Source organism: Aotus nancymaae, unplaced genomic scaffold, assembly GCF_030222135.1.
Source record: "Aotus nancymaae isolate 86718 unplaced genomic scaffold, 86718_ANA_hifiasm-v0.15.2.pri h1tg000007l, whole genome shotgun sequence".
In the NCBI taxonomy this organism is placed as follows: Eukaryota; Metazoa; Chordata; class Mammalia; order Primates; family Aotidae; genus Aotus; species Aotus nancymaae.
Genome location: NW_026988418.1, coordinates 62741545 through 62767555, shown reverse-complemented (window position 1 = coordinate 62767555; position 26011 = coordinate 62741545). Strand labels below are relative to the sequence as shown.

At 42.2% G+C, this 26011-nt stretch overlaps 1 protein-coding gene across 2 annotated transcripts; it reads left to right on the top strand.

Annotated features, from left to right (window-relative positions):
• Positions 1 to 329: 329 nt before the first annotated feature.
• LOC135273434 (neuroblastoma breakpoint family member 4-like) lies at positions 330 to 23115 on the top strand. Of its 2 annotated transcripts, XM_064372714.1 has the most exons (9): positions 330 to 4319; positions 9751 to 9893; positions 11312 to 11411; positions 12636 to 12838; positions 13885 to 13957; positions 14883 to 15019; positions 15968 to 16204; positions 18211 to 18411; positions 21367 to 23115. In XM_064372714.1, exons 2-9 carry the CDS (start codon positions 9758 to 9760, stop codon positions 21444 to 21446), a joined length of 1167 nt encoding a protein of 388 aa, XP_064228784.1. In that variant the 5' UTR covers positions 330 to 4319; positions 9751 to 9757; the 3' UTR covers positions 21447 to 23115. The 2 variants fall into 2 exon arrangements, with proteins under 2 accessions (XP_064228784.1, XP_064228783.1); XM_064372713.1 differs by lacking the exon at positions 330 to 4319 and having other exon boundaries at positions 4326 to 9893.
• The last annotated feature ends 2896 nt before the right edge of the window (positions 23116 to 26011 follow it).

Sequence of the window (26011 nt, the reverse complement as noted above, 5' to 3'; positions counted from 1 at the left end):
GGTTTTATCATGTTGCTCACTCTGGTGTCACGCTCCTGAGCTCAAGCAATCCAACTGCCTCTCAAAGTGCTGGAATTATAGGCATGAGCCACCGTACCTGACATTGTTGCTAATTAATTACCACATAATCAGATATACTGGGAGACATCACAGAATTACCTCATCTTACTAGAAAATAAGTTGATTGATTAAACTCCCAAGAATCCACATGAAACTCCTAGAAGTTAAAAAAAAAAAAATAAGCAAGAAGAAGTAAAAATTGGAGTTTTTCTCTATGCATCTCATGAAGCTGTTACCACAAGGGGCACTTGCTCAGAGAAAGGATTTTCTGGACATCATGGGAACAGAAATCACTCTGTTTTGCTCATCAGTTAGGCCAGCACTTATCAGAGACACTAGTTGTCAATGGTTTTCACGAGAATATAGCACTGAGACTAACCTGTGATTGAAACTACCAACCCACACATGGAAAAAAACCACTGGAACTTTGCAGAGGATGCAAGCCTGGCCATATGTAAAGGAAGGGATGCTGGTCTGCGTCAGTGGAGGGAAGACACCTCAGAGTAAGTAGATCAGCAGTCCCCAACCTTTTTGGCATCAGGGTCCAGTTTCATGGAAGACAATTTTTCAGGGACAAGAGTAGCGGGTAGCCAAGTACAATCCCCGCAGAGAGATACAATCATCCTTCCCTGTCTTGAGCAGGAAACAGAGCAGCAGGTGCTCAGTGAACTGGGCAGACCATGAGCTCGGCAGGAAAGAGATGGAGTGATCCCCATGGGAAACTGCCAGGACACAGTGCATTCAGCACTTTTGCTTACATCTTGTTGAAATACCATCAATGGCCAAGTGAATATAGGCTCTGGAGACGTCATTGAGAGAGTTCCTGTATCCTTAACATCTCTAGTTCTCAATATTATGAGCATGACATGCATTATTTTTTTTTAGCCGAGATTGTGCCTCTGCACTCCAGTCTGGGTGATAGAACCAGACCTTGTCTAAGAAAAAAAAAAAAGATAGATTTTTTTTTTTTTTTTTTTACTTTCCTGCTATCAAATACTTGAAAATATGGTAATGCCAAAGAGGCAGACATCAGATGTATGCCTTACCTTCACTTTAAGCAAAAAGGACAGAAAAGGGGACTGCAGAAAATGTATGTGACTGATCAGTTCAACAGAGTCAAATGAATACAGATTAGTACAATTGAACAGAATTAATAAGGAACAAATACAAATATAGGTATACAATGAAAAGAATCAGCATTATGAATATTGCTATTTCATGGTTGGCTGAACAGATAGAACAGGTATATTCACCACACTCTGATTTTTGCTCCATCTGAGTCTCCAGATATCAACACTGAATTAATTAACTGTCCATGATTCCTCAGAGTTACCTGGGACCTGCTGGGTCTTGGTCTTCTACTTCCTCTTGATCCTTTTTAATTTCTGTAAATAAATTCAGACAGGCACAGACACATTAAGCAGGTTCCCCTACACACATAAACAATCCACTGTGCAATCCTAACATAGGAACATCAGTTTCCTCAGTGGGAGCACAGGACACTGTGAAAGATTCCAGGAGGCCTGAGGTCCTGTCATGATAGAGATGCCTTGGTTTTCTTCCCTGAGCCTAAGAATAAAATCTCCCTCTTCTGGTAGATTATTATCCCAACATCATCTGTCATGATTTTGTGCAAACAGTTATGCAAATTTTACACAACAATTCAAAGCAGTTACCCCAACTTCTTTCTAGAAAGACAACTGCAATATTCAGCCTTCTATCACCAACTACCAATATTGTTCATGGTTGCAAGGATTTTAGACAATGCAAGAGGGAATCTACAGACCCTTGAATCAAAATGAATCGATTGTGCTACAAATAGCCATTGGCTGTTTGTGGCATCTTGGAGTGACAAGGCCCAGTCTTGTTTCTAAAAACGTAATGAAAGCTAACGGACTGCTCAGCTAAAAAGGCCAATATCTACGACACAGAATGAGGCTAGATTAATTGAAACTTGGGTAATATCTTTAACAGAAAGGTAGACAAAAATGCTACTGGCCTTGGGCAGGCATAGAACCTCAAGGGACACGGTTGGGGAAAGAAACTTGTAAAGAACACAATAGCTGCTGGCAAGACAAATGTTATTCAAATTAAGAGGTCTGACAGACACCTGGTGGGCATGCATTGTATATGTTGGTGTGAATTTGTCTGTGTCATGACAGTGGGCCCAGGGTGACACAGGTATGCTCTGAGGTGAGGAAGAAAGCAAATCTCACTGACCCACCCCATGTCTGTGCTTCCAACTTGATTTTTGATTCCGATGCAAATCATCCTGTGTCTGTGAGTCATGCCCACACCAATGACATGTCTCAGCCCAGCCAGGGGTATGAGGGGCAAGGCTCATGGAGTCTACCTGGGACACCAACAGGAGTCTATTATGTTCACAATGGAGTACTCACTGTCCACAAGAGGCAAGCTGAATTGCTTTCCTTCAAGAGAGTACAAAGTGCTCCAATAAGGTGGTAGGAGTGAGTCAGGTCAGGAAGGATGAAAGGAGTTAACCAACATCCATCCAGTGACTCCTGGGAGACTTCATGCTTGTCTACCCTCAGTGGTCCCCTCAGTGGGTAGGAATAACTAAAGATTGATCTAAGGAGTTTCAGAGCCCTATGTGGATTTCATGTCAGGCATGAGGGAGTGATCGCAGAAACAAACGGGTCAAGCCGTTAAAGAGTTAAATATTCTCTTCTTGGTGGGTCACAGTGTGGTTGCCATGGGGTAGGTTATTTCTGATGTGGGTGAGACACAGAAAGAGTCATGAGAGAGAAAAGCCTCAGGTCCTCAGTGAAGTGGCCAGATTACGATTTGCTGAGGAAGGAGGCTGAGTGTCTTTGTATGGTACAGTCATGACTTACTGAGCATCATTTCCCATAACAGTGGCTTCATTCCTTTCTTTTAAATTGTATTAAATTTTAAATGCAGTGGCCAAGTAAAGATAGCTTTTGAGACATTATAATAGTCCCAAATCTCAAGTCATCAAGTCCTCTTTCCCTCAATATTGTGCATGTATAATAATATTTTTTTCTACCTAATTTCCTTGCCTTGAAATGCTCAGCACTGTGCTAATGCAAAGCCAGCAGAAAGCAGATATGCATCTTAAGCTGGTGGAAACCACAAAAAGAAGATAGCTGCTTTAAGGAAACTTCTGCGACTGATTAGTTGTTCACAGCATCAACTGTAAAGGCATAAGTTAACAAGTAGGAAGAATGTTACTATTTTCATGACAGAGATTCTACTCATAGTAGTTAACAACTTCTATATTGACAAGAAGACCTTAACTGCCACAGGTGCTAAGAAGGAGGAAAAAGAAAAATATGAAGATGGATCACAGGCCTCGAAAAGACAATAAGTCATCAAACTTCTTCAGGTGACCTAAAATGTATAGTGCTTTTTATACCATATTAGGCCCTTTATATTGGAGCTTAAAATACTGAAATCTTCATACTTAATTTATTTCCATTCTATGATCTAAAGACAATTTTACTACTAGACAATAGGACTACATTCACAAACACACCTACAGATACAAGTTAATATCTCATTTTTTCCCCATTAAAGTCAACTTCACTTCTATTTATCTGTTTTGCTAGGCTGCCGGTATCAAAGTTCTAAGAAAAAAAGGTATGATAGAGTATAAGAAAATTCAAATGAGAAAATTCTATTCATTAACTTAGTTTTCTATAAATCAAGAAAAGACTGTCAGGATTCAATATTTCCCAACTTAGCAAATAGCAGTGTCGATGGGGCAAACAACTTGAGAGCCTCTAACCTACTGTAATGCACAGACTAGTCTTCGAGAAACAAGAAAAGTTCACCATCAGAAAAATCTTCCTTAATGTTTTATCAAAACCACCTTCTTGGGGTAGGAAATGTTTCCCCCTGAACCTCAACTGGGTACAATGATTAAGGATAATATATTTTTAAAAATTATTTTCTGCAACTGCTCATTATTACTAATCTTACTCAGTCAATCTAGTCATTTCACGCCCAGCCAAAACTATTCGACCCAGAGTTTGAGACATTCGCAAAAGCATTCTTCCACTTTGGTAGTAATCCTTAAATAGAAAAAAATATTAGTTTTTACTTATGACTAAACATTTGGCTTTATTTTTACTGTTAAATTTTCATTGTATTATCATCACTTTACCTCTAGAATTTCTGAATGTGTACTCTTGAGATGTCGAGGATGAGACAAATCTAAGAAAGGGCGACTGACAACTAGGTAACCAACCACAGTGGCAAGGTCTGAAACCAAACAGGTAAGATTTAAAACAGTAACACTATTTCACCTTTTCCACAAATATCATCTCTTTCAAAATATACTTACATTTGGCAATACTGCTATCAATGAAGCCCATTGTAAACCGAAACAAAATGAAATTATGTAGGTGCTCCACCTGGCAGAAAACAAAAACAAAAAATGTATTTTTCTATGTATAAAACAATGAATCTACTATGAGGATAAAACAAACTGCATAGTTCATTTATTCAGCAGATATTTACTGAGTGCCTGTGATTTCTGTTTATCTTGTACATCACACTTCACTGAGCACAATGCTCATCATAGAGCGGGTGCCCCAACACACACTTCATGGAACCATTTTTATGTAAACTGCATGGAAATTATGTAAACAATTTTAACAATGCTGTTTCTCTTGCACGCAATAGCACAATGCTATTGTAATCACCATACTTTTGGATACATATATCCCAAAAGGGAACAACAATGAAAGCAAAAATAATAGAGAGATCAACTAGTTTGAGTGAAACACTAGCTCTCCACTCAAAGCAAAGCACTCAATGCTTTGCTTTGAGTGGAGACAAATGGTCTGTGCTTTATCTAAGAGTTGTATTACACCCAATCTGAGCTGAGTGCTTATGTAAATCGGTGCCACACAACCTCAGTTTTAGCTTTAACATGAGCATGAATTCTCTCAAACTGTTTTTTATTCTGGAGTTCTAGCGTTCTCAAGCTGTCCATCCACCAGATTATTCAAGGTCCTGCATGATCTGGCACTGGGCTCTATTTTTAAGGTTATATGCTTCTACTTTGCTTCTTCTCACCAAACTCCATAAATAATGGTTTCTCAAACATCCACCTTCTTAAGGTTTTCCTCTTGCTGTTCCCACTGCCAGGAATACATTCTTCTAAGATATTTACACTTTGTGACTCCTTCATTTTCATGTGGATTTCTGACTAAATGTCACCTCCTCAAGAAAGACCTTGTCCATTCCAGCTTAAGTAGCAGAGCAACAGACCTATTCATAGCTATCCCTTTATCTTACTTCATTTTTGGCCACAGAATTAATTACTATCTGCAATTACATAGAACATCTAGCTGTTTGAGTATTTATTTTCCGTCTTCTTCACTAAAATGTGCCTTCCTGAGTACAGGGCACCTTGCTAACAACTTGGTATCTTCTGCAACTAGACAATGCCTGGAACATTTATTCAATGACTACCATGTGTCACACACTGTGCTCAAACTGGAGATACAATGAATAGAACAAACAAGGTCCCTGAATTCATGGAGTTTACATTCTAATGAAAGAAGATACCTAGTAAACAAGATAATTAGACACTGTAATATAATCATCCTTTGGTATACAAAGGGGATTGGTTCCAGGACCTCTCTGGATACCAAAATCCATGGGTGCTCAAGTCCTTGATGAAAAATGGCATAGTATTTGCACATACCTGAGCATTACATCCAATATGATTGATTAACTGATTGATTGAGACAAGTCTCACTCTGTCACCAGGCTGGAGTGTAGTGGTTGCCATCTCAGTTCTCTGCAACCTCCGCCTCCCAGGATCAAGTGATTCTCCTGCCTCAGCCTCCCAAGTAGCTGGGATTATAGGAGCCCGCCACCACGCCCCACTAATGTTTGCATTTTTAGTAGAGACAAGGTTTTGCCATGCTGGCCAGGCTGGTCTCGACCTCCTGACCTCAAGTGATCTGCCCACCTCATCTTCAAAGATCTGGGATTACAGGGGTAAGCCTTGGTGCCTGGCTCATCCCATACACTTTAAGTCATCTCTAAATTAGTTATAATACTTAATACAATGTAGATAGCTGTTATTCTAATAGCTGTATTGTTCAGAGAATAATGACAAGAAAAAAATGTGTACATAAGTACAGACACAATTTCTTTTTCTGAATATTTTCAATCTTCACATGGTTGAATCCACGGATTCAGAAACCACAGATGCAGAGGGTTGACTCTGTGTGTGTGTGTGTGTGTGTGTGTGTGTGTGTGTGTGTATGTCTTTATATATATATATACTGTGTGTGTGTGTGTGTATACATATATATATATAAACAGAAATATTTTTAAGGAAAGATGATGATTAAAACAGGAAGGAATTCTTGAAAGCCATTTCAAATAGGCTGATCAGAAAAGACAAAGGTTCAATAAAGTGCTAACACGTGGGCTGAAAATCTAAAAGATGAGAATAAGCAAGCCATGTGAAGAGCAAGCTGGCGAACTGCAGGCCCCTGAAAAATTACCTTTAATACATTCTACCATTGAACCCTCTAGAAGTTCTGCCACGTTAAACACCGACGAGGCAAAAATCCAATTTCTAAAATAATTTAAAATGACAATTTCTTTAACCTCTCCAACTCATCTAAAATATACACTTAATTTCACAAACTTCAGACTTCCACTAAAATGTATGCTCCTTAAAGGCAAGATTTTATCCATCATGTCCACCACCATCATCCTTAGCACCTGGAATGAGCACAGGCACCTAGATGGCACTCAATGTCTTTTGAATAAATAATGGAATAAACTCATTTGAATTCAAATTTTCAAGTGGCAATTAAATAAAAAACTGAAGTATAACTTTCACAAGAAACAATGCTTATATTCTTTAAAACCAAAAGCCAGCCAACTCTGAGCCATAGTCCAAATCTAGCCTGCTACTTGTTTTTGTAAGTAAAGTTTTATTAGAACATAGCCAACATAGCCACACCCATTCATTTATGTATTTTATATATAGCTACTCTTCAGTAGCAGAGCTGAACAGCTGCAAGAGACTATGTCATCTGAAAAGCCTTAAATATATACATACTATATTGCCCTTTATGGAAAAGGTTTGCTGACCCGTGCTTTATGTAATAATCTTTATTTTATTTTCATGAATGCTACAGGAACAAATTCTTTCTGTGGGAATCACTAAATTTATCACTAAATAAGGCTCCTAAGCAATCACTGTAAAAATATACTTAATATTATCTTAATAAATCTATGTAATTTTATAAATGGGAAGTTAATATATTGATACGAGTTTTTTAACCTCATGTTTTTATTAGAAATGTAGTATAAAATATTTTACAGCTATTTTTCAAAATATCTTTAAGATATGTATGTGTGTATATATACACACACATATATGTGTATACGTATATATACACACATGTGTATACGTATATATACACACACATGTGTATACGTATATATACACATATATACATACATAAGATGTTTGTTTGTGTGTGTGTGTGTGTGTGTATTGGCCCCAGGCAAAAAAACAAAAAAAAATAACCAAAAATCAAAACCCTTTCCATAAACACATGAACTTCAAGTGTGTTATCTTACCAGTTTTCAGAAAACTGAGTGGATCGTCTGCTTTTCTCTTTTATTCCCATTGTAAAAGGCAATTTCTTCACTATTAAAATAACTTAGCAATTAATTTTAATGTTACTTATGCTTGAAAAATAATTGAAATACAGTATATGATAGCTGAATCTTTGTATTTAAATGAACATTTTGTTACTAAGTGCTTATCTGGTACAACATCTCAAGCCACAGTCTATACTTGAGATTCTGCTCCTAGCTCAGCTGATCAGAACACAAGAATACACCCCGACTGAATCATACACGGGACTACAATCTATGCCATTGGTATCCTGGCTGGAAAAGATATACTGCACTAATTCTCAGAAATTCAAAATTAGAGAAAGCAGTTGCTGTGATACACAGAAAGGCAGGGCTGGGACCGACATTTACAGACTTCAAGTTAAAGTATAGGCCCAAACAAGAAGGAGATGAAAAAGCGACAGCTAGAAAAGATGGATAGTGAAAACTTGACTTACAGCCTTTTAAAGACAGAAAATCAGGCTAGGTCCTGCCAGCTCCAAAGTGCCAGCTCCCAGGAGGAAACCCTGGAACCCCATCATATCCTCAGAACAATTCTACTTTTCATGAGAATATGTGCATGGGTCCACAAGGACCACAGGAGTCATGAGTAGAAAAAAAAGGGTATTTTATAGATGAAGAAAGGTTCCGTGTAGTTAGTTTGTAAAAAGTCGCACAGGCAGCAAGTCAGGGAGCTGAAATCCTAACTCCGATCTGACCCTAACATTTATAGTCATTCTATTACAAAAGCCAGTATGGAAATAATTTATTAACCAACTATGAAATGCATATATACACACATACACATACACATATAAAACAATCATACTATTATATGGTTGTGTTATAAATGTATAACAATCACATTACACATTAAATGACAAAAGTTAGATTTCAACATGATAACTCAAAGAAAATTTAAAAGTGACTCTTGCCATCACAAATATCAGAGACTTCGGTAGTAAGGCTATGGGATAGCCAATCATTTACATTACAAAATATTCTTGGAACTGTTATACCCACTCTAAATCTATCATTATTTTAACATTATAATTTCGTATTAAAATGGATGTCTCCATATCTCTTTTTAGACATTACTTTGAAACAATAAGTACAAGTATATTCAATGTTTGAATACTTCTGTTTTATTATTGTTTTTTAAAGAAGTGGATCTCGCTTTTTGTCCAGGCTTGTCTCGAACTCCTGGATTCAAGCAATCCTCTCATCTCGGCCTCCCAAACTGCTGGGATTACAGGCGTGAGCCACCACACCCAGCCATTACATTTGTCTGGTTTTTAATGTCACAACATTTCTCCAAGTGCCTAACTTAAGGAAAATTAAAATCTGGCAGTCTTAAAGTTTGATATCATTCATTTGTAGAAAAGCCTTAAGATCTGTTTTAACTTAGAGAAGGTGGGGTGACTTCCTCACTACCACTAAGAAAATGTAACTTCTTGGGAAACTATCTCTACCTTAATGATTTGATACACACACGAGATGAACAAGGAATATGCTTAGATGTATTGAGAAAGAGGTGAGCCTGCAGCACTGTCACAAAGGTGCACAAATGCTGAGAGACTGCCAAGGAAATGGTCCCCATCAGTGACTCTCAGGTGAGAACAGGGGGCTTTGGGTTTCAGCACAGCCTGGGCAGTTGGAATGCAGGGCTCCTGAGATTCCATGACAACCCCACCTTCTCATAATTCTATTATTGCAACAGCAAACGGTTACCTGGCACACTGGCTGAGACCTCCCTCACTCTTGTCAGAGGCAGAGCTACAGGCAGTGCCTTTCGCTCTGAGCTCAGGCAACGTAAATGCTGTTTTTGCTGTTAAGGATTCTAAAGTGCTGTGAGGTGTGGATTAAGTTATTCGCAACCGTAAGTCAATTCCAGCTGTTTTCATCCCTCAGTCCTGACTAAACCTAATTGATTTCAGTAGTTTTTGATCATCATGTGCTTGGGTTTCTTCTCCCCAGTCCCTGTTTGAACTCTCCTGCCACAAACATCAGCATGGTGGTAACTGCCGCACATTTGTCCCATGACAGGGCAGACATGACTATTCTAGAAATCAACGAGGAATTGCAAGTCCCGCTGGCAGAGAGCCAACAGCAGTTTGAAGACCTCAAGGAGAAATTTCTTATAATTCAAGCTACTGCCTACTCTCTGGCCAAGAAAATGAAGAAATACAGTAAGTTCTGTAGAGTCACCATCACAAAAGTGATGAATCAGCACCTGTTGTCTCTGTGAGATACTGAAGAGTCTCTTCATCAAAATTAATTTCATCCTTCCCTTAGTTCTAGGAAAACAGAAATGGGTATTTTAGCTTCATTATGTTAAGGGTGGCAAACAGAGGCACAACGTATTTAGCAACTTTTCCACGTTAGCAGTCCGATGTGAGGCGGGACTAGAGTTAAAATCCTACTTATTGACTTCTGACACAGGCACAGAGCCACTTGCTTTTCTCAGCAAGATGCTTAATCATGTTTACCAGAATGCTCTCTGTACCCTAGAAGATCCTGCAGACAAATAACATCTAGTCTGTTGGTCTAAATGCCTGGAACTAATGAACTGCCATTCTGTTTAAGCTTCTTTGAGCCCAATAGGCAAATCTCTCTTCAGGGAACCCCAGGGGAAACATGGTGACAGTACGGAGTACTTGCTCTAAGGAGCTTAAAGAGGAGACTGCTCCTAATAGTAACGGTGGCATCCATAAGTGACAGCATGAAGAGCAGGGAGTACCCTGGGGAGAGGGAAGTCCTGCTTCCTGGGGCACAGGCTCTTTTTCTAAAGAGGAAGAAAGATGGCACATAAGACATTGGGGAGGTAGCAGTGCCGTGTGCAGAGCAGGGAACCTGGGCCAGTCTCCTGGGCCCCATCCAAGTGGCCTGTCTTCTCTGTGTCTCAGTTTCCTCATCTGTTCATTGGGTACTATAATAACGCCTACCTCTGTAAACTGCTGCAATGAATTACATGCCGTGATTTTTCTAAATCTCCTAGAACAATTCTTGGCACAGAGTAAACACTATCTATTAGTTCTCCATCCTACTGTTTCTAACTTAATTCAAACGTTATTAGTATTTGGTCATATTTCCATGATGACCTCAGGGTCTTATGCCTCGTATTTCATGCAATTATATTCAGATATCAGTTTTTAAATCTTTGACATATATGTGCTTGAAATTCCCAGTACCAGGGAATCCATGAGTCTCATCGTCCTAAGGGCCTTTCCTACTATACAGGATATCACTGCTTTATGCCCCAGTAGAGTGTTTGACAGGAGAGGCTGCAAGGCTTGCAAAAGTGTCCCAGGATTCAGAGCCAGACCTCGGGGGCTATGAATTCTGACTCTGCCTCATCCCAGGTGAATCATCCTGTCAAGTTACTCGATGTGTCAATGAGTTTCTTTTTCCCCATCTCTAAGTTGGAGAGTATCAGATGCCAGCAAGTTGGGAGGTTGATAATAAAAAATGAAAAAAGTCCCTCACTACAATCTGGTACTGGGGATGCTTTTGTCCTTGGGATAGACACTGCCACCTGCCCTGCAGGCAGTGACCACACCAGTATGTCCAGCCTTCCACTGAGGCAGGCATGACTGTCTCTTCTCAGAGTGTGAAGAGGAAAAAGACATAGGCTCCATGCTGAGGGATGAAGTGCAGTTCATCGAGGAGAAGCTGGCAGAGAAGCTCGGGCAAGCTGAGGAGCTCAGGTGAGAGGCGCCGTGGGGACAGGCAGGTGGGCAGGGGTGTGATCTCTGAAGTGCAGCAGTTGAGCTGGGAGAAGCAGGAGCTAAACTCGGCCAGGACAAGGTCAGGCATTTACATGGCAGGCACATTTCACACAAACACTCATAAAACAGAACAGTAATCTTAGCAAGTTATGGGTTGCAGTTGTTTCTTGAGCTTTGTTTTCTCTTCTTAAAACAACTAATTGTTGAGTTGAAATTTGCGTATCCAAAATTCATCAAAAGAAAATGAACCACCCAGCAGCATTTAATACACTCAAAATGGTGTGTGATCACCACCCATTTACTCTTAGCCAGAGTCACCTCCTGACTGCAGCAACTCATTCATTCAATCAATATTGCCTTCTTGACCTGCCATTCCTTTCTCCTTTCATCTTTCCAATTCACCCCATCTGCACCTGACCACATTTCTGTGCACGGCTCTGTTTCCAGTCACTGCAAGATACACTATGTGAATTTTCACATAGAAATGTCCATGGCCAAAGTGAGGAGCTGAAAGTACATCCCCTTGAAACTGACTTAGGAAGACACTGACTTTTGTTTACAGAAGAAATAAATGAATGGAACATCACAGAGGATCTTACAGGAGCTCTCTCTGATACAGAGGAAGCCTTTGTATATATAAATACAATATATATGTATACTATATATATACACACATGTATATTTTCATGGACTCTCATTTCTGTCACCCAGGCTGGAGTGTAGTCACACAATCTCAGCTAACTGCAACCTCTGCTTCCAGGGTTCAAGCAGTTCTCCTGTCTCAGCCTCCCGAGTAGCTGGGACTACAGGCATGCACCATCATGCCTGGCCAATTTTTGTATTTTTAGTAGAGACAGGGTTTCACCATGTTGGTAAGGCTGGGTTTGAACTCCTGAACTCAGGTAATCTGCCTGCCTCACCTCCCAAAGTGCTAGGATTACAGGCATGAGCCACTGCACCCTGCCAAAAAAAAAATATATATATATATGTATGTATATAATATATATATAAAATATATAAAAATACATATTTATAAAATACATATATACAATTTCTCTTGGCCACAGGCATTTTCCCAAACATGTTGTGACCTTCTGCTTGGAGGGCTCCTTGAGGACATGCTCACATAAACCTCCGTTGCAGTATTAGAACTGATCACTCATCCCTTTCCATTATTAAACGTTCTCTGCTATCTCACCATAGGCAATATAAAGCCCTGGTTCGCTGTCAGGCAAAAGAGCTGACCCAGTTACGGGAAGAGAGAGAGGCCTCCCGCTCACTGAATCAGCATTTAAAGGCCCTCCTCACTCCTGATGACCCAGCCAAGTCCCAGGGTCGTCAGGACCTCCGAGAGCAGCTGGCCGAGGGGCACAGGCTTGCAGAACGTTCCAACAAGCTCAGCCTAGGTAAGGTGGACACAGGCCCTGATGACACACAGCCCCAGGCTTATGAAAGTCCCCAGACTTCCACACCTCCACAATGGCAATTTTATGGGTAGTGTTTCTTTCCACTAAAAATCTGTAGCCATGACGTGACCAGGACTTCCTGGGCAAAAGCAGACATGGGAAACCCTTGGGGTTGGAGGTCACAGGATTGCAGATGTCTCCTCATTTCTTGCTGGAACATGGTCTTTGAGGCAAGAGGCAGCGTCTGTCCAGTTTTAAAGGACAGGAAGGAGGCTGTGACAGGAGGCAGCTTGTTAGAGTAAAAAGAGTCCTGGACTAAGAATGAAGGTTCCCAGGCTCTATCTTCAGCAATGTCTTTAGCAACTGTGAGGAAATGATTAATTTATCCTTCCTGAGTTCCTGTCTCTGAATCTGTAAAGGCAGACAAATTGTCTCTTGCATGCAAATGTGGGAGCACTTATGACTATATTTCACGATGAGATAAAACCCCTTGCTGTGTAGTGTTGGAGAAGGCACTTGATGTCGGGGCATTTGGTGTTAGGAAGTGGTCTAGACTAGAGCACTCCCCATGGAGAGAGGGTCCCTGGGTAGCACAGTGGAAGTCACTTGGAGGGCCCATGATGTTCCCAGTGTAGGGAGTATTGTGGGACAAGTTTGTTTGTCCTGTCCTAAGAGAAAGATATAGGTTTCAATGCAAGCTGGGACAGGACACAGAGCCAAAGCCTGTGCCTGGGTATCAGAAGTGTGGCAAGATTGGGGAGACAGCTGCTGAAGCTTAGAGAGAGGCTGGACAAGCCTCCAGTAATATGGGGAGCAAGAAGACTTTTCAGTATTTGGCCACATCTTGATGGTGACTCTCCAGGTCAGAAACACGTTCCCTCATGGATCAGGAGAACATGCCAGGGCATTTTTTAGGGCTAAACAGGAGAGTTTTCAGTACAATGCAGACCCATACATGGATGTTCATGTCTCAGTGCACATAGGGCTGACTGTGCTTCCAGTGGGTGAAGTGGGAAATATCTGAATAGACGCTTCTGTATTTGCAGAAAGTGATGAAGATGAAGATGAAGATATTACAGATGAGGAGGTCGAGAAAGTACAGGAATCACCTGACCCCAGGTAACACTGAATACTCAGGAGCGAGTAATGGGTGGTAAAATATGGAAAAGGTCTCAGAAAGAACACAAGGTAGGTGAAGGTAGTCACAGACGGCAGGTTCAGGATACAGACAGCTGCACAGTGCACCGATTTCCTGCACTCACCAACAAGGAAACGGCCCTGTTAACATGCTTGTCCATCGTCTTCGTGGCACCTGTAAGCATGACCCTCTATGAGCTCACTAGCCCTAGGGACTTCCTGCACACACAGAGGAGACCTGTCCTCCCCTGTAGTGAAGCTAGGACGAGATGGAAAGCTGCTTTTCACATGCTTGTCCTTAGACTCTTGTTAGGGAGGATAAATGACAAGGAGACAACAAGCAGGAATTAGGAAGCACCTACCAAAGTTAAACACCAAGACAAGTGCCCAGGAAAACTTGACATTTCACATCACAATGCTAAAATTAAAAACAATCTACAAGGCACACCATCTCCGGAGTCTACCAAGGCTCAGACACCTGTATTCCCTTGGCCACAGCATGTTAAATACAACCCAGCTTAGACACACGGTGTGGCAGCTGTCTTTGGTTCTGTGTGAGTGCTGTGAAGACTGTACCATACAGAAGCAGCAGAGCCTCTGCCTTCCTCAGCTCCTGTCTTGCCAGTGCAATGAACACCAGCTGCTCTCTTCCTCCCTGGTTCCCAAGGCAGCCATGCTCTGTTGCAGATAGAGGAGGATTGCCTGTTCTCTCTTAAATGGAACCTCCCCTTTGCTTTCTGGAACCACTACCTTATTTATGCCTTCCATCAAAACCAGCTGGGAATCCCTCTTGGTTTAATCTTTGTCATCTCTATCGTACCTGGCTCGTGAGGGAGGTGCAGAATGCTGAGGAAAAGGAAGTCCCTCAGGACTCACTGGAGGAATGTGTTGTCCCTTGTTCAAACAGCTACAGCCCTTCTGACTCCAACCAGCCTCACAGGAGCACCGAAGTAACATTTGAGGGAGACGAAGTCGACTCTGCTATGATTGTAGACAGTGATTGCTCTCAGAATGAAGACGAGGAAATGCCATACTTTCTCCCAGGTAGCCTCCATATCCTTTATGCCTCATACCTCTGTCTAGGCTAAGGAAGATCAATTCTGAGGACAGGCTGTATACAAACCCATTGATTTGAATCAGAAACTAGGATGAAGCTGGGGGCAGTGGCTCACATCTGTAATTTCAGCACTTTGGGAGGCCCAGGCGGGTGGACTACTTGAGTTCGGGAGTTCAAGATGAGCTTGGGACATGTGGTGAAATCCATCTTTAAAACGAATACAAAAAAATGACCCAGGCGAGGTGATCGACACCTGTAGTCCCCACTAATCGGGAGCCTGAGGTAGGAGAATCATCTGTGCACAGGAAGTTGAGACTGCAGTGAGTCATGATTTCACCAGTACACTCCACCCTTAGTGACAGAGAGAGAACCTGTCTCAAAAAAAAAAAAAGAAGGAAAGAAGGAAGGAAGGAGGGAGGGAGGGAGGGACAGAGGGGAGGAAGGGGAGAGAAAGAAGGATGTGAAGGAGAAAAGGAGAGAGGGAAGGAAGGAGGGAGGGAGGGAGGACTAGGATGGAATATTTAATATAGATACAAGAGAGTCAGATAGCTTTCCAATTCTCCCTGGCCCTGATATCAGGTGACTGGACCACAGGCAGGTAGGACAACTTCACAGCCACCTGTGTACAGGAGGTGTACGGGAGGTATCTGTCAGGCCTTCTAGTCAGTTCCTATGTCTCTTGTCACCTCTAATGATGTAATTTGTGCCCCAGCACAATGTCTGTGGAGTTTCCATGCTTGTCGAAGGCCACTGTCAAAGACAGCCTTGCCTACATATTAAAAGATGTTGTTTCCCTGCATTTACATGATGTCTGTCTGTGTGGCCTTGGTCACTGGATTGCTTTAGTGAGAAGCAGGGACAGCAGGGATGGGTGTCTGGGAGCACTTAACAAAGGGAAAACTGAGACTTCCTACTGAAGCCCCTTCTCCTTTCAGCTCCCACCCAAGAGACCCGTCCCCAAGGGACTTGCAGTGAAAACGTGAGCTACTACCTGTCAGAGATGGAGACTTCACTGACACAGCCGGAGCCAAGCACCCTGGTGCCCAATTGTCTTGGACTACAGCTGGATCAAGGGTTCGACTGTGGGAATGGCTTAGCCAGGCAGGGCCCTTCGTCCACCACCTGCAGCTTCACAGCCAATGCTGATTCTGGGACCCAATGTTCCTTTCAAGGTAGGGAAGGAAAGAGGGTAGGAAGCTCTAATCCAGGTCTTGGTAGTCACGGTGCTGTGGGTGCAGCAGAGAATGGGCGCCTCTCCGTGCTCACTCAGGGTCAAGTTGAAATCCGTGATGCTCCAACCCAGTGAGGTGAGCAAGAGCCTGGGGCTTAGGACAAAATCTGCTCTCAGGTCCTGGGTTTGCCTCCTTCTGGTTGTTCACTTTGGCCAAAGATTTTGTCTTTTGGGGATATAAATCTCTGTTTCCTCATCGGAGCTACCTAAAAAATAGTATCTGCCTGTAATCATTGTTGAGAGTATTAATTATTATAATTTCCAAAGGGCCTGATTCAATAACAATTACTCGATAAACCTATAAATAGCTGTTATCTAATCCACTTATCTTTCTGACAACTTTACATTTAGAAAGTGACTTCACAGACTATGTTGTCTCTGAGGCAGAGTGATTGTGAAGCTCTCTGTTTTCTAGAGATCCCTCTTCCCTTCCTTTCTCACACATACTCCTCTGCCAGTTTTCTTCCTCTCCTTCCCCATCCCTCATGAAGCAGATTCTCAACTATCGGGCACTCTCCGTGACAACCTATGAGGCACATTCAGTACAGCGTAAATCCTGGGCCCACGAATCAGTCTCATGACACGTCCAGATCTTTCTTCTGCTTGTTTTTCCGCTCTTTTTGAAAACAAAGGGCAATTTTCACGTGGAAAGTGTCCACATCAGTCTCTCTTATGAAAATCCATTTAGTTCATCATCTCCACTCATGTACACAGCCACGTCCTCAGTTTCCATCTCAGACGGAACAATTCTGCTCAGATTTCCTTAAAACCATGGGTCGTGTTCATCTTCACTCTCTGTCCCACTCAGTAGCTTCTCCTGGAGCCCTCGGCTAAGTAATGAAAGGACTTTTGTCCCCAGAAGCAGGGAGGGTCTCGTGAGATCCCAAGCACCATATGGGTTCATGGAGAGGACACGTGGGAGGCGCTCAGTGGGTACTGGGGCATGCTCAGTCCCTGACACGTGCCGTGACAACTTATTTAAACTGATTTCTTCCCACTGGAATCTCCTTCGCTTCTCTATGGATTCTCACACCCCCTGCCAAGACTCACCTCACTGGCTCAGGCACACCCTCTCTTCCTCACTTTCCCTGGAGTCCAGAGCCTGAACAGGCTCCAGGTGAGAGGACAGAGTGAATGCTTTTGTCTCATTCATATTTTCCCTCACCTGGTGATTTCTCCTGCTGTCTAATAGGTTATTTGCTTCTCCCACGTGGTTTTTTTCTCATGCTTCTCATGTTTGTAATTTTTTTTTCCAATTTCGATAAACCATAACAGTGATTGTTGCCTTACATTTAATATCTTCTAAATCCCTATCTAATATTTCTTTATTAGATTAATACATACAGATATATACATTTATGTCATTTTTCATAGATATTATGTATATTTGGTGTGTGTGCTACATAGGGTTTATATGTATATTCAATAGACCTTATAACGATGCAAGTTTTGTAAATTCTCCAGGTTTAGGCTTCCCCGGTTCCTTTCTCTCATCAGCTGCTGTAACCTCTGTCTGGTCTCACCTCTGTGTCCCATGGGCTGCCACCCTGCCAGGCCCTTCCATCCCCATCTCCTGTTTGCACTCAGCTCTGATTTAACTTTCACTTTTATAATCTCTTCCCTCCCCAAAGCACAGACTACATACAGGGGGATTTCCTTGCTTTTGCCTTATCGACGTGGTAGTTATTTGTTTCTTAATCTTGTGTTTCTTGAATATTTTTGTGAATCAGGAGTGCCTTTGTCTCCTGACAAACTTGTCCTTACTGAGTAATGGAAGAAAGATCAACAAAACAGAAAATATTAAAGTCACTCTGCTGGCTTCCCCTCACACTTTGGACTTTCTTGCCCAAGGCCACATTCCTGATTTGACGTCCTTTGGGTGGAAGAGAAAGTCACAGTAAGATCATGGATGCCAGTGCATGCCATTCGCTGTCATTTTGTTTTCAGAGATGGTTGCACAGCCCTCTGGCTGGCTGAAGAGCCCTCCGCAGCGGGAAGATGATCCACGCCAAACCGCAGCTGACAACACACGAGGGCAGCGGCTCATTGGCAACATTCACACCTCAAGTGTTTTCAAACCGAAGATGATTAAAAGAGAATCCCGGTTCAGCAAGTGGAATCCCTACCCCTCACACTTGGGGCGCAGAGGTAATCACATCTATGACCCTTAGCTGCACTCACTTCTTATTTCACTCTGTCGATGGTGACAGCTCGTTCTCCCACTGCTTTTTCTCTTCCATTTGTTTTCTCCAGCGGCTGCTGTAACCTCTGTCTGGTCTTAACTTTGTGTCCCGTGGTCTTCCACCATGCAAGGCCTTTTCTGTCCCCATCTCCTCATTGCTCTCTGAACTCTGCCCTATTCCTTATTCTGCTGTCTTGAGAGTCCCTCTCATGGTCACAGGAGAGCCAGACCTCCTTGTCCTCATGCACGTCCACAGTTTAAGCTGCTGAACACAGGGTCCTTTGACTGGAATTGCATACTCTCCTGGGAAGTTTACCTTTCCTCCCAGCATCCCCATCTCCATTGTCTCTTTCTGCAGGGAGCGTTGCTTTAATGCATCATTTACACATTGGTTTTTCTCTTGAGTCAGCTTTTGAGCATCCCGACTGATTCAACCCTTAACTGTCTCTTGTTCCTCTGAATGAGAAGTGTTAAAACTGAGCACAATGGTTCCCACTTAGAAAACTAAACTAGAACCAGGTGGGAGTTCCCTACTGGCCTGGATACACTTTAGTCTTCAGCCCCAGATGTGTAGCCTTGTGACAATGTAGCTGGAGTTGCCAGGGACGCGGTGTTCTCACCTCATGGACTCATTTGAGCTGACATTAACTGGAGGACATTTATGACATTCTCAAGGGACATCACTTCAAAAGTACATACAGAGGGCAGGACCTCAAAACTGCATACATCGTGAGGTACGTCATTCTAACCTCTCTCCTTTTTATTCTCATTTCCACTTCTACAAGTCCAGTTAAGGGTCAAAAATGCAACTCAGATGAAAAGGCCAGTTTATATGAGATAGCATTTTCTGAATTAACTGATAAAAGTGACTCCACAACCAGCTTTATGCATACACAAGATGACAGGCAAGAATCTATCCACAGGACAATCTTTGCTTTGGCCCAGCCCAGTTGATAAGAGAGAGATTTCACTGAAGTTTTCAGAGAGAAGGCTAAAATCCATGGAACCACTGGGAACAAAGCCAATCATGAGATAAAGAGCAAAAGGAAAGAAAATGATGGGAAATTGGCTTGTTCTATTTAGTATCTCTATCTCCTGCTGCCATGTAATAAACACCTGGTGAGATTTGAATTAAGATGAATGCCTTGAACTCACACCTTGAGATTCTCACTTCCATGGCCTGGGGTGTGTTTTGGGTGTGTGTAGTTTTAAAACAGTCCCATGTGACTCTAATCTGTGGCTAAAGATAAGAAGGACCACTGGTCTTCTATGATCACAGGTCACCAACATGGAAGTGCCCCATATGTGCAGCTATTCCAAAGGCTGAGCCTCCGTCAGCCTTTGATGGGACCTATATTCCCCTCTCAACAGCACTGTTTGTATAGCATAGAAAAAATCAAGAAGAAAACCAAGAAAATGAATACATTAGACCTTTAGCCTCTGCTTGAAGCTCACTTGCTCAATTTTGAATACAAGACAAAGTGAGAAATAGTCATTACATTAACATCTAATGTATAGAAATAATACCTCCCATATTACATATAGTGGAATTTGGTATTTTCTTTGGCAGTTTAAAATAAAACTTCCAGTTTACATTTAACCACACAGATTTTACAGCCCACTAATTGGCTCAGCACTGCAATGTGAACATTTCACTTTTGGTCATTTATTGTCCTTCCGCAAAGCCCTGAAAAAGAACTTACTGGTCTCACTCTCCTGAAGAGAATGCAATAACAAATCAAGACTGAAATTCCACAAGAGATTGTATATGAATACTTCTTTATGCCACTCTTGACGCTTGACATTAAGTATTAAAAAGTCAACTTTCCCAAAATGTACTTAAGGAAAATAATAAGTGGGAGGGGAGAATGTAGTAAAACACAGACTAATCCTTTCACTTTGTACTTCAGAGTTCTGTGGGTCTAGATATTGAGAAGATTTCTAGAAATCCCGTAGGGTGTAACCAGGTGTGGAATCAACTTCCAGGCATTGGGGAAAATAAGTAGGGCCATAATTACACTCCCTGCTCTCTCTTTGCTAACTCCATTTTGAGTGTCTTTTTTTCTTTTAATTTTCTTTCTTTCCTGATCTTCTTTGAAAGAATACTTATAAATATATTTGTTTTTTCTTTAAAAAAGTTATGTTAACCAACCAAACCAGCACCACAGACATCATATTTCTCATATTTTTTTGTAAAACCTTATTTCTGTCCTAGCCAAGGTGACCCAGCAGTCTGTCATGACTGTTGAGACCTCCAGATTGGAGCCTTTCCTCTCTCTTCCTCCAATATTTATTGAAATGGCTTTAGTTCATGGGTCCTAATTCCTGGGTTGTCAATAACAAGTCATGTGGCCTTAGTTCAATCATATCCCAGTGGCATCACTACGCCTCTGTTTTAAAGGCCGGAAGTGGACGTGGATGTTTTCTGAGGTTCCTGCTGCTGCTTCTATCCAGAGTTCTTCCCATGGCCTCCTGCTCCTCCCTAGAAGACTGGGACATGGAGTTTAAGGGAGTGGGTTTCTCTGCAGAGGATCTTCCTTTTCTGCAGCCCTCTGTCTGAGCATGTATGATTGATGCTGAGCACATCCTTACTGGGAGGAAAAGCCATCACTCTGCTCCAGACAGAGAGGAATCAGGAGGAAAGGGGCTGATATTCCCAGCCGCCGGTTGGGCATAGGCAGGGTCCCTATATCCTGCACCGCAGGCTGACTGGAAGTTCAGGGAAATTCAGTGGTGTTTTCTTCTCACTTGTGAATGGTGCTTCCCCTTTCAGCCAGCCCAACCCTCACCCTCAGCTCAAGCTCCCAGGAAGAGATCAGTTTGCCCCTGGGATATCACCACTTAGCAATCCCTCTAAACTCAGCCTTCAAAAGGACCTGACAAAAATGCTGATTTGATTATTTTCTCTCGCTCCCCTACAGGTACCAAATACTATCAGAAGTATGCAAAGGATGATACGATGCCTATAAAGCAGCTTTTCCAATTGATGAGAAAAAACTAAGACAGCAAAGCAAGTTCAAGTACAAATATAATGACCCTGCAGGGAACCTTCACAGAGGATTGAATTTTAGATCACAGAATGCTCTTGATGATTTCAACCCACTAGGCTCCTTTGAGAAGCCACAGTCCATCCTAGTCCAATTGTGATCAATACCTAGGGAGACCAATCCTCAGATGGACGCACAGCATTGACAGGCTTCAGCCTTGCTCCTCTCAATTCCCATCCTGTAGAGAACAGAAGTGTGGAGCCACTGGCAGGAGACAGCATGTCACCCAGGACTCTACCAGGGTAGACTATGAACAATGCCATGTTCTTGCTGAAAATGTTTAGCCTGAATTTCATAGGAGGTAATCCACAGGCAATTGCAGAATGTATGTCATCACCGAGAACACAACAAAAAGGTGAAGAGACATCTTGTTGGAACACTGCAGTCATGCTGTGTGCTTCCTGCCTCAGCCCGTCTGCAGGCAGAGAAGATTCTACCAGGGTAGAGTAGAACAATGCCACGTTCTTGCTGAAAATGAATTTCACAGGAGGTAATCCTCGGGCTATTGCAGAATGTAGAACATTGAGCAGCGCAACTGACCTGTCTGCTTCAAACAGCCCACGTCACCACAAAGAACACAACAAAAAGGTGAAGAGACATTTTGTTGGAACACTGCAGTCATGCTGTGAGCTTCCTGCCTCAGCCCATCTGCAGGCAGAAAAGGGCCAGTATCTTCATCCTCCCCATTATTGTGATACTAGAATGTTCCCTTGGTTAAGGAGGGGGTCTATCAGCTCCGTCCCTTTTAAAGACAATAGACCGCCTCCTTAACCAAGGGCCAGTGTCTTCATCCTCCCCATTATTGTGATACTAGAATGTTCCCTTGGTTAAGGAGGGGCTCTGTCAGCTCCGTCCCTTCTAAAGACCGTAGACCCCCTCCTTAACCAAGGGCCAGTGTCTTCATCCTCCCCATTATTGTGATACTAGGACGTTCCCTTGGTTAAGGAGGGGGTCTATTGTCTTTAAAAGGGACAGAGCTGATAGACCCCTCCTTAACCAAGGGAACGTCCTAGTATCACAATAATGGGGATGATGAAGACACTGGCCCTTCTCTACCTGCAGATGGGCTGAGGCAGGAAGCTCACAGCATGACTCTGCAGTGTTCCTTGTAAAATGTTTAGGCTGAATTTAATCATGAGGACATTTTCAGATGAGTTCAGAGTGCAGAACCCAAAATGCCTCTTCACCTTTTTATGAAGACACCTTATTTATAATTTGAAAGTGGGTTGAAACAGCTTGAATATCCTGTATTTTAACAATCTCCCTCTCAAAATGTCTCTTCACCTTTTTATGAAGACACCTTATTTATAATTTGAAAGTGGGTTGAAACAGCTTGAATATCCTGTATTTTAACAATCTCCCTCTCAAAATATCTCTTCACCTTTTTATGAAGACACCTTATTTATAATTTGAAAGTGGGTTGAAACAGCTTGAATATCCTGTATTTTAACAATCTCCCTCTGAGCATTTTATCATCAATTAATCACCCCTGCCTGGGTCAGTTAATATATTTCTGTTTTTACATTGGAAATTTTCTATCTCAAAATTTTACTATGTACTTGTTTTTGCTGGCATTCTTTGTGAAAAAAAAATAAATATTCCCTGCTCAAATTTTAACTTTCATCCAGAATTAATTTTATTTATTTATTTATTTATTCATTTTTTCAAGTTACTGAATGACAACTTTATTTTTCTTACACTTTTAAGGCTGAACCTTCATTTAAATTGAAAAGTATGGTAATTGTATTTACTCATTAAATATTATTAAAGTTTTCTAAAACACAACTTGAAAACATCCAGCGTGCATGTTTAATATCAGTACAATAAATTCAAGATCAAGTACACGCTACATGCAGCAAAGCTAGATTACAAATTATCATAGTTGTGGTCGTCATCATCATCATCATCTTCATGTTTTCTTTTCAATGCATTTGATGATTCATTGGCAGTATTTTGTGATGACACCATATTAGTGGTAATAAGAATGTTTCTGGACCCAATTAATGATGGATTAATGAGAACATTCTGAACTGCTGAAGTTGCAGGAATTGAAGATTTTACAGCTGGAGACTGCGATGTAGGCATCTGTACTGTAAACCTTTGTCCCGTGAGGGACATGGGAGTCCCCACTTTAGTTGAAACAGACATGGTCTGTGGGGTTGGTGCCTGGTGACAGAGTGAGACTCTGTCTCAAAAAAAAAATTATTCCAGGGACCTATGACTAATCTGTATTTTGGATATAAAGGGAACTTTGCTGGATGATTTGGGAGCTCCATGGTATATCTCATATATTTCCAGGAATTTTTCTTTTTTTTTTTGTTTTGAGAAGGCATCTCACTATTTTGCCCAGGCTGGTCTTGGACTCCTGGACTCAAGCAGTCCTTCCACCCCAGCCTCGCAGGTAGCTGGGACTACAAGTGCACACCACCGTGCCCTGCTTATTTCTGGTAATTTTCTATCTGGAATTTTCTCTCTCATCTACTTCCAGGAATTTTTCATCACCTTTCCTTTTAGGTCCGTTTGAACTTTGCATCCCCATCCTGGCCCACCAGCTTCAGGGGAACACGTGAGTTCCACACAGAATTACTGGAGGGAGACAGAACTCAGTTCCTCTGAAGGTCCTCCCCGGGGTCCCTGACAACAATATTGTTGTGCAGCTCTGGTCATGTGCTTCCATGAGCAAACTGTCCCCAGGATCCTTTGGACTTCTGCCTTGGTGTTTTCATTGCCATCATCTCAGGTCGGGAACTCCAAAGGACCACATGACCCTGGTTTCCTGGTGCTCAGGAAGAACTGCCGAGCAGCACCAGTAATGGAAAGAACATTAAGTCAGGCCTGGGCTCAAGTCCCACCTCTCCCACCCACCAGCTCCATGAGGCCGTGATGGAATGGAAACTGCGGGACTGGAAACAGGAGGACCTCGCTGTGTGACCTCAGGCAGCTTCTTAGTTATTCCTTTCTTAAACTGTCCAAATCTCAGTTACCTCTGAGTAAAATGAAGATTATAATCACCACTTTAAAGTGTTCTTGTGAGGATTAAAAGAAATCACATGCCTGGTATGGAGTAGGCACTAAATAATTGGCTAATGTTGCTATCACTGTTAGTGTTATTATGTGACCTTGGGGAAGACACTTAACCTCTCCGAACTTGCTTTCTCTCCTGAAAAACTAGAAGTAGTAAACATTACCTCTCCGGATTGTTGCAATAATTATATATGTAAAGGTTACAAGGATTATTTATGTCACTTATGTACTTGGTAGGCACCAAACGTTAGATTTCTTTCGTTCTCACTTCTGGACTTCCCCAAATGCAATCAAGGATAAGAGTTTAAAGTTTCTGGCCGGGAACAGTGGCTCATGCCTCTAATCCCAGTGCTTTGGGAGGCCAAGATGGGCAGATTACGAGGTCAGGGGTTCGAGGTCAGTCTGGCCAACATGGTGAAACCCCATCTCTACTAAAAATACAAAAAAATTAGCTGGGCATGGTGGCCCGTGCCTGTAATCCCAGCTACTCCAGAGACTGAGGCAGGAGAATTGCCAGAACCCAGGAGGCGGAGGTTGTGGTGAGCCGAGATCGCACCATTGCACTCCAGCCTGGGTAACAAGAGCGAAACTCCGTCTCAAAAAAAAAAAAAAAAAAGGATAAACTCTCTGTCAAGCCCTTAGATAAGGGCATCTAATCCCATTCATGAGGGCTCCACCCTCATAACTTAATTACTTCCTGAAGTCCCCACCTTTTAATAGTGTCACATTAATAATGCCATTAAGTTTCAACACGAATTCCATGTGTGTGTCGGGGGCGTGTTTTTGTTTTTTAGACAGGGTCCCCCTCTGTTGTCCAGGCTATAATGCGGTAGTGTAATCATAGCTCACTGCAGCCTCCACCTCCTAGGCCCAGGGAATCATCCTGCTTTAGCCTCCCAAGTAGCTAGGACTATAGGCATTTGCCAGCACTCCTGGTTAAGCTTCAACATGAATTTTAGAAGGGACACATTCAAACCATAACATTCCACGTCTGGCCCCCACAAAGTCCTGTCCTTCCCACATGCAAAACACTCATTCCATCCCAACAACCCCCAAAGTCTTAATTCATTCCGGCATTAACTCAAAAGTCTAAGGTCCACAGTCTCATCTAAATCACATATGACTGAGACTCAATGCATCCTGAGGCTAATTTCCCTCCAGCTGTGAGCCTATGAAACCAAACAACTCACATGCTCCCAAAATACAATAGTGGAACAGGTATAGGACAGACATTTCTATTCCAAACTGGAGCAATAAGAAAGAAGGAGTAACAGGTCCCAAGTCGTCTAAAACCCAAAGCAAACAACATTAAATCCTAAGGACTGGAGAATAATCTTCTTTAACTCTATGTCTTCCCTTCCAGACACACTTCCCATAGGAATTGGGCCCCCAAGTCCCTAAGCAACCCCATTCCCACAGTTTTGCTGGGCCCAGCCTACACAGCTTTCCTATGGCTGGCATTGCAAGTTCATGACTCTATGGGTCTGAGATCTCA

Coding starts and splice junctions, on each gene's coding strand:
- LOC135273434 (XM_064372713.1), top strand. CDS start 9,716: ATGGTGGTAACTGCCGCACATTTGTCCCATGACAGGGCAGACATGACT. Junction 11,412..12,635: donor GGGCAAGCTGAGGAGCTCAG/GTGAGAGGCGCC, acceptor ATCTCACCATAG/GCAATATAAAGCCCTGGTTC. Junction 15,020..15,967: donor AATGCCATACTTTCTCCCAG/GTAGCCTCCATA, acceptor TTCTCCTTTCAG/CTCCCACCCAAGAGACCCGT.